Source organism: Ictidomys tridecemlineatus, chromosome 15 (genome assembly GCF_052094955.1).
Source record: "Ictidomys tridecemlineatus isolate mIctTri1 chromosome 15, mIctTri1.hap1, whole genome shotgun sequence".
Lineage (NCBI taxonomy): Eukaryota > Metazoa > Chordata > Mammalia > Rodentia > Sciuridae > Ictidomys > Ictidomys tridecemlineatus.
The window spans coordinates 36,539,461-36,552,205 of record NC_135491.1 but is presented as its reverse complement, the minus strand read 5'-3'; the positions used below and the strand labels follow the sequence as shown (position 1 = coordinate 36,552,205).

The 12,745-nt window shown below is 54.5% G+C and overlaps 1 protein-coding gene and 1 long non-coding RNA gene across 10 annotated transcripts in view; one reads left to right on the top strand and one right to left on the bottom strand.

Moving 5' to 3' along the window:
• The window catches only part of Ndrg4 (NDRG family member 4), a 41,991-nt gene that overhangs the window by 13,929 nt on the left and 15,317 nt on the right, over positions 1-12,745 (bottom strand). For 4 of the 7 annotated variants that reach the window (XM_013366070.4, XM_021721538.3, XM_005318247.5 and 1 more), the window contains exons 2-3: positions 7,694-7,788; positions 2,852-2,896 (exon numbers count right to left, since the gene is read on the bottom strand). In XM_013366070.4, coding sequence (XP_013221524.1) covers positions 2,852-2,896; positions 7,694-7,765 — 117 coding nt within the window. In that variant the 5' untranslated portion in view covers positions 7,766-7,788. The remainder of the gene's footprint in view (positions 1-2,851; positions 2,897-7,693; positions 7,789-12,745) is intronic. The other 3 variants (XM_078032421.1, XM_078032423.1, XM_078032422.1) reach the window with 1 other exon arrangement.
• Positions 2,063-12,136, top strand: LOC110597354 (uncharacterized). Of its 3 annotated transcripts, none has more exons than XR_002483156.3 (4): positions 2,063-2,790; positions 3,718-3,791; positions 9,750-10,254; positions 10,903-12,136. It is a non-coding gene; the product is annotated as an uncharacterized LOC110597354 (long non-coding RNA). The 3 variants fall into 3 exon arrangements; XR_005731645.2 differs by having other exon boundaries at positions 2,064-2,790; positions 10,899-12,136; XR_013430929.1 differs by having other exon boundaries at positions 2,086-2,790; positions 9,750-12,136.

Here is a 12,745-nt window from a genome sequence, read left to right as displayed (position 1 = left end):
GAGCTTGGATGGCTGAGGCGGCCTGCACAGGTCCAGCCCTGCGTGTCTGGCCCTGAGTCCTCCCATGTGCTTCTTCAAGGTGCTGGAGTTCTGCTCCCCATGTGCCCACCCCCTTCCTGCGGGTGAGAAGCTGGCTTTTCACTGCCCCTGCATCTACCCCCAATTCTGCTCAGCTCACTGGCTGCAAACCCACAGACCTGGGCACAAGTCCTGCCCGACCCCTAGGTGGGTCCTTGGTGATGTTTCTGTTTTCTCTGTGCCTCAGGCTTTGCAGCTGTGAGGGAGGAATTGTGCCTTCCTCGCTGAGTCGCTGTGAGAAAGAGCACAAAACTGCCTACTTCACTCCAGACCCGGCTCCACCCTGCCTCCCCCGGCAGGCACATGAGACAATCTGCCAGCCTCTACAAACTGCTGGCCCCTACCCGGAGGTGGTGGCACAGGCCTATGATCCCAGCAACCCGGGAGGCTGAGACAGGAGGATCATAAGTTGGATGCCAGCTTCAGCAACTCTGCAAGACCCGCTCTCAAAATAAAAAGTAAAAAGGGCTGGGGATGTAGTTCAGTGGTCAAGCAACCCCTGGGTTCAATCCCAAACAAAACCAAACAAAACTACAAAAACACCCCAACTGCTGACCCCTTCTCTGGAGGCTGTGCAGTGTGTCTGAACAAGACAGATTCAGCTTTTGCTAGCCAAATCCTGGTGCCAGCCATAGCTCTGCCACTTCTTTGCAATGTGACCTTGGGCACATCAGTCAACCTCTTTGAGGCTTCCATCTGTAAATGGGAGAAACCCAAAGGCATATGTAACCCCTACCACCCTCACAAACCTATGGGAAAGGACAAGGAGACCAAGGCACAGAGAGGTCAGTAATTTTGCTACCCAGCTAATAAAACATGGAGCTTACTAGTGCTTGGCACACTGGGCCCGTGGTCACATCACCGAGTAGCAAACACATTAGAAGGTCTCCCACGCGCCGGGCTCTGTTCACGGACTTGGCACACTATCTCACTTTATCCTTTTAACATCCACTTTGCAGATGAGGCCCAGAACGGTTTGGTAACCTGCCCAACACCACACAGTTAGGTGAACACAGAACTAGGGACATACCCAGGCATCTGGCTCTGACTCCATGCACTCACTTGTCAGTCATTCAAGCATCTGAGTACTGCATCTGTGGGCCCCGTCACCTTACAGACACTCAGCTGCCTGTGTCACTCTACAAATGAATGAGTGACTTGTGCTGGAGGCCTCATGGCTGATAAGTGGCAGGGCCAGGACCTCGACTCAGGCCTGTGTGGTGCTTGTTGGTCTCTGTCTTGGTCCATCTCCCCTGGCTGAGCCCACCGAGGCCCAGGTCGTCATACAGCCTGCCACTGTGACTTGGGATAAAATCCATGTCAGATCCTGATCCAGATGGCGGCCATCTTTGTGACCACTTTCCTTAAAAACTAAAAAGCTGTCTCCAGGCTGTGTGACTGTGGGAGACAGGAAGGTGCCTTGTAACATGTGCCCTTTACCAAGCAAGGGATCTTGAGAACTTGGGTGCCACTGCCAAGAGTGGCGTCCTGGGCAGGGCTGGCCTGTGCTCAGAGGTTCAGCTGAAAGGGAGCTTCCCACGCAGCAGCGGCCTCCTCCAGGCCCAGGCCCCCCCCATCCCTCCTGCAGCAGGGGTGTGTGTGGCAGGGCTGGGCCCCCCATCTTTAGGACTCGCGTGGGGGGGCCGGGGTTGGCTGCTTTGGGGGTTATCTCACCAGCTCCCTCCTCAGGGCCCATGTGCCCACCTATTCCCTCATGGGGAGCACTGAGGACAAAGAGAATGCCCTGTCCTGTCTGCTCTGATTTCCAGCCGTCCCTTCCTATCAAGCTGGGCTGTGTCCCGGCCACATCCCTCCCATCTCTCCTCCAGGGACAATTAGTCCCCCACTGCTGAGTCCCATCCTTTCCTTGCATCTCCAAGCCCTTGGTGTTTGGAGATGGTGTTCTGGGGGGATCTGAGCATATGCACAGTGTGCCCCAAAGCCTCCCCTGGTGTCCTTGAAGAGGCGCGTGACCAAGGGACCCATGCATAGGCCCAGATCCTCATCCTTGCAGGGATCTGCTCGGGGAGGAGCCAGAGGCAGCCCCACCTCCTGCACGTCATGCCCACGTCCAGACCACGAGGCCAGTGCTGTCACGGGGCTTGGAGACTGACCCAAATGGAGGTCAGGCAGAGACCAGGACAGTGGCCTGGGGGCTGTTTCCGTCTATCAGGAGGCAGGGTCTGCGTTGGCTCAGCACATTTGGATGGACGGTGGGATCTGGTCACCCAGGAAGGCTCCCCTGGTGACGGCTGTTAGATATTTTCTGAGACCTGGAGATAAATGGTCACTAGGGGACCCAGAGGGGAGAAGTGACTAGCCAAGTGAACACACTCATCCTGCAGGGGAATAAAAACAGAGGTTCGGTTTTCATGGAGAATCTGGCATCAAACTAAAGAGGACATGGTTGTCTAGGCAACTGCTGCCATGGAAACAGGAGCTATTTCAGAGTCAAGCTGGCTCTCATTGGAGGAAAATGCTGATTCAGATGACAACATCCTTCCCTCCCTTCTCCGTCCTCTTCCCCAGGCCTCCCCTGGCTTCCCAGCTGTCCTGTTCAGAGGGTCCCACGGCCTCCATCTTGGGCATCTCTCCACCGGGCAGGGGTCAGGCAGAGCTGCTGTGAGCAGTGACCGTGGGGTGCCCAGCCCTGGCCACTCCAGGATGGGGGCACACGGAATGAAGGACTCAGACACTTTGGGGCCTGGACAGGTGAGAAGAGAGGCTGGCCAGTTGTGGGTTCCATATCTAGGGAGGCCGAGCCTCAACCTACCTTCCAGTCTGTGTCCACAGCTGAGAGGAAGGTGTCAGGGTTCTCCTGTGGGAAGGCAAACACAAGGGGTCAAGTCAGGTTCTGGGTGGCATGAGAGGCCTCTGGCGGCTCTGCCTGGAGCAGGGTGGCTTTCTGATCCCGTCCACGTCAGCGACAAAGAAAGTGGCCACCAGGTCCCCAGGTCCCCAGGCTGTCCAGTACTTAGTGGAGAAGCCTAGGAGTTTGCCAATTCAAAATGCAAAGATTTCTGTTTTATAGGTGACAAGGATGAGACTGGGCCCGGGGCTAGAAAGTAGGAGAATTTTGGACTCCAATCCTGGCTGCTGGGCCCTCCTGCCCCCACAGACGTTCCTCAGGGTCCGACCACCAGGACACAGGGGCAGAGGCAGGAAGAGGCGCTGTGATCGTCACACAGGATGGGCCCACTGAGCCCACGGGGCGCAGAGAGGAGGGACTTTTCTAACCCATTAGGTGCTCTCTGGGCCCCTGCTGTGCACTCTCAAGTCACTTGAGCAAATGTGACACTGGGCCATATGCATCTTTGCTCAGTGCGGGTCCTGCCACTGGACTCCAGGTGCCACAAGGACAGGGCCAGGTCTGACTGTGCTCTCCGCGCAAAGCCTGGTGGGAATGGCTCCCAAACACCCGGACCTGGATGAACAATCTGACTTCACACATGAGGGTGGCCTGGCTCAAACGCACCTGCAGGTCACCAGGCGGCGTGGACGGAGAGCTAAAGGGAGAGTTGAGCCCAGGCGGGGGAGGGAGGGGTGTCACCAGGCAGCCCTAGGGTACTGTGCCACTGGGCCTGGTTCTAGGGTGTAACTCGTCCTTTCTGGGTCCCTTCTCCTCATCTGTATGGCCAGGAAGCTGGGCCAGCTCTCAGGGCCACTTCGGAGACCAGGGAAGGAAAGCTACCAGGAGACAAGCGCCTGCGCAGGTAAGGCTGAGCTCTGGGCCTGCTGGGAGGAGGTGCAGACTGTGCCCGATCAGAGACCTCCAGGGCAGCCACTGTTGGAGCTTCAAAGGAAGGGGACAGGACTGGGGGAAGGGGACACGGGCGGGGGAAGGGGTTGGGCTGGTTCTTGATGAACCTTCTCACTCTAAGCCTGGCGGGAGGCAGGCTGGGGAAGCAGCCGTGGGAGGTTTTGTACCAGAGCCCTTCCCCCGGCAATTAGCTCAGGGAGAGGGGGAGGCGGCAGTTTTGTTAAAAACAAAACCTGACAAGAAGGATGAGGCAGATAATGGCGTGAGCTCTCAGGGCACGGGCCCCAGGAGACGAGGCGCGTGGGGGGATGGCCCCCCAAAAGCAGGGAACTTGCAGGGATAATGTGAGCCAGTCTGAATTCCCCCCCCCCCCCGAGCCATGGGAGGTGAGCCCGAACCCCAAGGAAAAGAGCAGAGTGGAAGGTCCGAGAGTGGCCTGTGGGAGACAGGGGTGGCCCCCAGGCCCAGGAGAAGGAGCACCCAGCCTCCCACCGATCCCTGGACCCACCAGGCCCTGGAGTCTCCAAAGCAAGCCAGTCCAGAGAGGCAAGAGGGACGCAGGGCAATGTTAGAAGCACCACAGTCCCTCCTACCTGCAGGACATCGGTTCCAGGACCCCCCACACACACCAAGATCAGCAGATGTTCAAGTTCTCTCTACGAAGTGGTGTAGTATTTGCATAGAATCCAGGCACATCCTCCAGCACCCTTTAAGTTAGTTCTAGATTACTTATAATACCTGATCTAAGGTAACTGTTGTGTAAATAGTGGTTATACTGTATTGTTTAGGGAGAGAGTCTGCACCCATTCAGTACAGACGGGATTCTTTTTTCTAATACCTTCTCTGTGTGGTTGGTTGAAACTGTGGGTGTGGAACCTGCAGATACAGAGCTGACTGCATTCACCGCTCACTGGACTCCCGACACTTTGCACCTGGCAAATTGCAGGAGATTTAGAAAGGGACAAAGGCGGAATCTGTGTGTGAGTATCACAGCCTGAGAGAGAAACTGAACAGCTCTCGGAGGCACAGGACCACCAGTGGGCTGATACCTGATACCTGAAGACCTCGCTGTGGGCACAGAGGACACTTCATTGGGCCCTGGACTGGGCTTTAAATGTGCCTTTGTGTCCAGGTCCCCAGCACAGGGTTATGCTGACTCAAGAAAGTAGCGAAGACTCCAGGACAGATGGAAACACTTGACTCTTACGCGGAGGGGTTGGGAGTGGGGGTGTCACAGTGGCTAACTCTGGTCTGATCCTCGTGGCCCGCAGGATGAAGAAGAGATCGGCTGCAGCAGGAGGATGGCAGAGGAGGGGGGCAGGTGGGCTTACTGAGCCAGGAAAGGAGGCAGCAAGGGTGGGCAGGCAGGTAGAGGAAGGGCAGCATCTCTCTGGGCACCTGCCAAGGAGAGCAGTGGAAGCCACAGGCACAGAGGCGTCAGACCAAGATGCCCTCAGTTGTCCGCACTGTGCCAAGGGGGCTGGTCAGGGCCACAGTCACATGTCTGGTCCCAGCAGGCAGTGCCTCTGTAAGCCACCCTCTTCGGCAGTTGTGATGGGCACAGAGGTCCCGGGGGCTCACCATGAACCCTTCCAAAATCTCACAAGAGGTCTTTGCTCATGTGCCTCAAAAGACAAACTGGAGCCAGGCGCGATGGCACGTGCCTGTCTGAAATCCCAGTGGCTCGGGAGGCTGAGGCTGGAGGATCTCGAGTTCAAAACCAGCCTCAGCAAAAGCGAGATGCTAAGCAACTCAGTGAGACCCTGTCTCTAAATAAAATTCAAAATAGGTCTGGGGATGTGGCTCAGTGGTCGAGTGCCCCTGAATTCAATCCCCAGTACCCCTACCAAAAAAAAAAAAAAAAAGACAAACTGTCTTGGAGAAGAACAACTTCTCCAAAAGTTCTAAGAAGTTTCTTTCTTTTGAGCTTATCACAATCTGTGGCTCCCATCTAGCCCACCTCTTTACTGAGGGCTGACTGTGTGAAAGGTGCTGTACTAGGTACCGGGGAGACGTGGGCATAAAACAGACCAGATGATTGCCCAGCAGCTAGTGGGTGGGGGCTGATAGTGGTTGGTGCTAGGGCCAGGGGCAGAACGTGGCAGGGTGTCAGTATTAGACCCAGTGGTCAGAGAAGGCCTCTCTGAGGAGGGGACCCTTGAGCAGAGGCCTGACTAAAATGAGGATCCAGCCCTGCACGTGCCCAGATTAGAGCCTCCCAGGCAGAGGGAGCAGCCCGGAATAAGATGGCAATGTTCAGGGAAGCCAGAAGGAGTGGACCAGGAGGGAAGGGCGGGAGATGGGGTGGGGGCAGGTGCAGGCCACACAGGAAGGACTGTGGATGTAACTGAGCGAGATGGCAGTCACTGACCAGCTCTGGGTGAAGTGAGGTGATGTACTGTAAAAGGGTCTTACGCAGGAAAGGCAGAAGGAGACCAGGGAGAAGGCTCTTGCAAGCATATTCATGGTGGTGCACACCTGTAATCCCAGAGACTCGGGAGGCTGAAGCAGGATGGCAAGTTCCAGGCCAGACTCAGCAACTTAGTGAGGCCACGGGGCTAGGCCTGGGGACATGGCCCAGTGGTAGAGCATCCTGGGTTTAATCCCAAGTATTGAAGTTTAAAAAAAAAAAAAAACCAAGATGGGAGTTTGGGTCAGGAGTGAATATATTAGAACAAAGGACCTACTAAGTGTGCAGCTCACCTGCAGACCCCTAATAGCTGCCCTCAAATAATCTAGGCCTCAGAAGTTTACTCAAGATTTTGCCTTTGTGGACATGTTTGTTTGTTTTTTTTTTTTTTGTAGTTGTAGATGAACAGAATGATTTTATTTTATTTCTCTATTTTTATGTGGTGCTGAGGATCGAACCCTGTGCCTCACACATGCTAGGCAAATGCTCTACCACTGAGCTACAGCCCCAGCCCCCACTCAAGATTTTGCCTTTAAGATAAGACTGTGCCCTTCTGGGGCAGGACTGCCAGCCTCACATGGTTGGATCCCCTGGATCTCTGGCTGGCTGCTTGGTCCCAATGCTGGCTGCTCAGTGGCTCTGAGGCTCACCTCCCTGTGGTGAGAACCTTGGGGAGCCAGGGCAAGGCACAGGGAAGGGCAGGCTGAAGATCTAAGGACTGGACTCTTGGCTTCCTCACTGCAGGATGAGGGGGCTAGGATGGAGGAACCAGCAGGGAGCCCCACCACTGATGCTGTAGGACTAATGAGCAGGGGACCCCCAGCTTCTCCTTGCAAAGTGGTTTGTGCCAATCAATGAGAGGATTGGGCTGGGAGGGGACAGAAGGGAAGGCAGACGGGAGTCCCTAGAAGAAGGTGTGGGGTAGAAGAAGACTCTGAAATCCAGCATTTGGCTTCCCAACTGAGGGATGTTTGGGACAAAATTGCCACCCTGAGTTTTCTCAGTCCCCTGGATCTTGGTGGCACTACTGGTGAACCTTGGACCTCAGAAGCTTGTGACAAAAAGATAGGAAGATGTGGGCAGGCCCTGCCAGCAGGGCAGCCTCTGCCCCTGCCAGAGGAAGCACTCTGCAGTAGTGACTCTGGGGGGCTGTGGGGTGCCCAGAACCCAGGCTTGTCATGGTCTGCGCTAACTGTGTGACCCTGGCTAAGTGCGTTCACCAGTCTATGCCTAGGTCTTTACATCATTCACATGGGGACATTGATTCTGCAAAGCCCCAGCCTCAAAGAGACCCGAAGCCACAGCGAAGTTGTCTGGGTCCTGGTTGCTCAGCTGGCCCGGGAACTATCAAGGCAGGGACATCATCAAGACGGCAGGGAAGGCACCTGTTCCCTTTAGCCACGAGGTGGCGCGCTTGCCCCCAGGATCGCCAAGGGGCAACTCACCAGCTCGGTGGCGTCCTGGCCCCGGAGCAGCGGCTTCTCCTCGGGGAATCGCAGCTCCTGCAGTCCCGCCATGGTCACGTCGTGGAGCAGCAGCCCTAGGAGGGAAGGAGGGCGAGGTTGGGGCGGGCTCTGACTCTTCCCGGCGAAGAAGGACATCGCAAGCCAGAGCCGGGGCGGGGGCAGGGGCACAGGCGGGTTTGAGGGGATCGGATTGACACTCGGAGAGTGTCCTTATGTTATTTGCCCTTAAAGGTTGAAATGTGTTTTGAAAAAAATAGAAAGGCAACACATGATGATCCCTAAGCCATTTCAAAGCAAAATCCTGCATTATGGGGAATCACAGGGGTGTGTGAGGAAGCCCCGCAGGGCCAGAAGAGGACATGAGGTTCTGGAGGGGACACAGCTGGAGAGGGACAGAGCTGAGCTTCTCCCGGGACTGGGAGCTCAAGGATGCACGAAGGGGACACGGCCAGTGTGGCAGGCCCTGTGATACTGAAGCAGGGGATGTGCTGTCAGGACAGGCCACCTGCAGTGGGGGTCTCAGCCCATAGCTGAGAGGTCCCAGGTCCCCAGACTGCTGGGTGTTTCTGGGAGACCCCAGGGCCTCTGAACCTCGGGGCAAGAAAGGTCACATTTGCAGAGCTGCATACACAGCATGCCCCCGAATGTGTGTTTGGAGGAGCCAGCAGCAGGAGAAGGAGATTGGGGTGGGGGACAAAGGACCCACATAATCATCCTGGTACAACCATCCCTTACGCGGGACTTCAGGATGGCAGAGGTGAAAAACTAGTTAAGAATCTGGAAATTCATAAAAGAATTAAAATGGGCCAATCAATACACAGGAAAGCACTCAAGCTCATTAGGAGTCAAACTCTAAAATAAGATCCTCTTTTTCTTTCTGGCTAATAGAACTGGCGAAGTTTGTGGTGCTAACTAGCCAAGACGCACCCAAACTGGCACTTTCTCATATTGTTGATGGGTGTAAACATGGGTACATCTTTCTGGAAGGCAGTTTTTAAAGTTTGTTTTGTTGTGGGTGTATGTGTCACTGGGGACTGAACCCAGGGGTGCTTTACCATTGAATTACATCCCCTGTCCTTCTTATTTTTCATTTTGAGACAGGGTCTTGCTAAATCGCCCAGGCTGGCCTGGAACTTAATCCTCCCATTTTAGCCTCCAGAGTAGCTGGGACTATAGGCATACGCCATTGTGCCCATCTTGGAGGACAGTTTTGTAAAATGGATTAAAATTATTTAAAAAGGTTCCTATTCAGCAATCCCCCTCCTTAGGAGAAACTCTCTTAGGAAACCAGGGAGGGCAACTGATGGCTTAGCTCCAGGAATGGCCACCACGGAGAACAATAGAGAAAAACTAGAAGACGATTGATGTCCATCAATAGGTCACTATATACATACAGTATGGGTCAATAAGTTATCAAATATTATTTAATAATATGGGGAAATGCTTGTGTCACAAACAGGAAGAGAAGCTACAAAAGTAATATATAGTATTATCCCAAGTGTGAGAAATATGCATGGTTCCCCCAAGAGGTACAGAAGTCTATATATCAAAAAGTCCCTAGGCACTACCTGAGAGAAGAACAAATCAGGACCAATTGTTTAAAATCAGGGAAAAAAAATTTTTTCTTTTAAACTATTTGGTTGAAGGTCAGTAACAATTCCCTATTATTATTATTATATTATTATATTTGGTACTGGGGATTGAACCCAGGGTCACTTGACCACTGAGCCACATCCCCAGCTCTATTTTGTATTTTATTTAGAGACAGGGGCTCACTGAGTTTCTTAGTGCCTTGCTATGTTGCTGAGGCTGGCTTTGAACTCGCCATTCTCCTGCCTCAGCCTCCCAAACAACTGGGATTACAGGCATGGGCCTCTAGCAAAGCATTTCCCAGGTCATAAAGTGCTTGCTGAAGCAAGACGGGGAGACTGAGGCTAACGAGGAGCAATTACTTGCATAGGTAGGGCCAGGACTCGGCTCATGGACTCCTGGGCTGGTACTCAATGCTCTTTCTAATTTTTTTTTTTTTTCTTAGTTCTACCACTCAGTTGCCTCCGGACCTTGGTGCTCATTTTGTCACAGCATGGCTGCCTACTTTGGAAGGATGGCTTCCTTGATTGATCCATTCATTCCTGGCTCCCTTCTTTTCCAAAATCTAATTCGAGCCTTTCCTAAGGGTGAAGCCCTCAGACTTTCCCTGCTGCCCTGAGACGGACCACGCCTATCAGCCGGTTGGGCATCCCGCGTCCCTGCCCACCTCTGCACTCCTGGTTTCTCCCATGGAAAACCCAGCAATTGCACACAGGCCAAGGGCACAAGAGGGAACCCACTTCTGTATCAGCGCTGCTTTGGCAAGGCCAGGTGGCAGCTCCGGGCTTCCCTGGGCCTCCATCAGAAGCAGGAAGCTCAGCCCTCCAGAGAGGTGCCAAGATGGTGCCTCCAGTGCTCATGGGGACTCCCTGCTGGAGTCCGAGCTGGTATGGGAGCTGCTGGGCACTCAGCCTCACAGAGGCCCAAAGGAGAGCTGCGGGGCCTCCCAGGTGAGCGCATGGGGGCCAGGAGGGCTGGCTGCCACCCACCCAGGCCCCAGATCACTGCACGACGGCGCCCTGCCATGCCCCAGCTCGGTTCCCAGTGGTTTCCGAGGAAACTAGCTCACACGGTGCAGATGGGCTGTATTTTTAGAAAGGCGTCCTCTCCCCTCTCCTGCCCCTTCTCCTGCCTCCTTTCCGATGTGCGCACACTCCTCCATCCATCTGGGTGGGGAGCTGCAGGAAGGGCCCCCACCCTGGGAAACTCGTCCCCCACTAGGACTTTTTTAGCCACCTGCCTCCCTGAACAGCCGACTCCATTCCAGGCCTGGGCAGCCCTGGGGTGTCCCCACCCTCCCCCCAGCCGGTTATGAAACCTCCCCGGGGACCAGCCTCCCCAAGGTGGTGCTATTAAAAGGGCTGTGAGTGGGCAGCGCAGGGACAGATGGCCTGTGCTGGGGAGCGGTGGGGAAGGGGCGGAGAGAGACCCTGTCATCCAGAGAACTGGGAGTGGCTCTGTGGATGGAAAACAGGCAGCCTGGGGCGCGCTGGACGGGGTGGGGCTCCTGGACCGAGGCCAGAGTGGACATTCCCACGGTGGGGGGCAGAGAAGTTTCTTTTCAAGAAGGTCATGATTTTTTTTTTTTTTTAAGGCAGCTGGATGAGCATGTCGTGAAACTGCCATCGACCTTCCACCGCGGAGCCCCATTAGGGTTAGGGGGGAGTGAGCAGCACAGAACAGGGTGGAGGGTGGCCCCAGGGGTGACCACAGGGATGGCTCTTTTGGCTCTGCCCCCCACCCCCACCTTGATCTCTTACTCCCTAAAGGGAACATGGAGCCTTAAAACCAAATGCCCTGGGATGAACCCCAGTCCCTCCAGGCATCAGTGGCTGGGCCCGGAGTCACCCAAGTCATGGCCAGTCATGGCCGACAGATGCTCACCGCCTCGCTCCTAGACAAAGAGGAGCGCTAGCCTTCCTCCGCCCACCGCGGAGAGCTCCGGGGAGCAAAGAGACTCGATATAAAAGTGCCTTTTAACTGGAAGATTTTTATACATATTTGAAGGGACATCAATGATTTAACATGGCTGAGCAGGGCTTCCTTACCTTTCCCTGCTGATTTAAGGCAGCTTCCCCGCCCCCCACTCCCCATCTTTGTTAGAGGAAAGATTCATACCTGCTGGCTCAGGGGCTGAGCTGAAGTAGAACAGGAGGGGAGAAGGTTAAGGGAGGGCAAGCGGCCTCTTTGGCTGAGTGAGAGAGACTGTGAGAAACTCCAGGGCCAAGGAGAACCAGGGAGTGTTGAAAGCAAAGAGGGTGAGTTCATTAGGACTGGCCTGCATTCCAAGTTCATGGCTTTTGTTTGCTTGTTTGTGCTTCTTCAAATGTGATTTTTCTTTCCATTTATTTATTTGTTTAGGAGACAGAGTCTTGCTAAGTTGCTGAGGCTGGTCTCAAACTTGTGATCCTCCTGCCTCAGCCTCATCCTCCTGAGCAGCTGGGATTACAGGCACGGGCCAACCTGATTCTAGGATAAGACCTAAGACGTGAACCCTTGGATTTGCTTGGGTTAAAAATATTAGCAACTGGGGTGCACACTTGTAATCCCAGTGGCTCAGGAGGTTGAGGCAGGAGGATCTCGAGTTCAAAGCCAGCCTCGGAAAAAGTGAGGCACTAAGCAACTCAGTGAGACCCTGTCTCTAAATAAAATACAAAATAGGGCTGGGGAAGTGACTCCATGGTCCAGTGCCCCTGAGTTCAGTCCCCAGGACCCCTCCCAATATATGTACTTACTACGATTGTTCATAAAACTGTTCAATAAATACTTAAATTGATCAGTAGTAGTTACTCATCCTCCAGAATAAAGCAGTTGCTTATTATTTGTCCCCCGCCCCTTTGTTATTTTGTCTCTTATTTAAGCAATTGTCAATGGGAAGCATTAGTGGTGGAGATGGTAAGGGGACATCTGGAAATACCCGTGGGGTTTGGCTGTTTAAATGGAGGGAGGCTCCTACCAACCTTTAGTACCTGGGGCCCAGGTGAGAAGGGTCCCTATGCAGGGGTGCTCCCTCCCCCAGCCACGCCCGTACTGTCCCACTGAGACACTCTGGAGCGGAAAGGCAGGACCCGCACACAGGAAAGTCGGGGCACTCAGGAGAAGCCGAACCCAGGGGCCTGCGGGGCAGGGAGAAGGCAAAGAGGGAAGGTGCACAGCCGTGGAATGGCTCATAGTTTTCAACCGTAGAGTGACGGGGACCAGGGCAGGTCATGGTCAAGGTCCAGACCAAGCTGCCCTGTGCAGGCGGCACTCTGACAGTTATAAGATCCCATTGAAATTTGTCCCACCTACTGTCACAAGGGGCCTGGCTGGCTGCGCCCTGGGGGAGGGGGATGGCCAGGGAGAGATGAGGTAGGGTGATGCGTCACAGAGAAGGAATGGCATCACAGTGACGTCACAGACATGCACAGCCTACACAGCTGGCCTGGGTCCCCCTCCGTG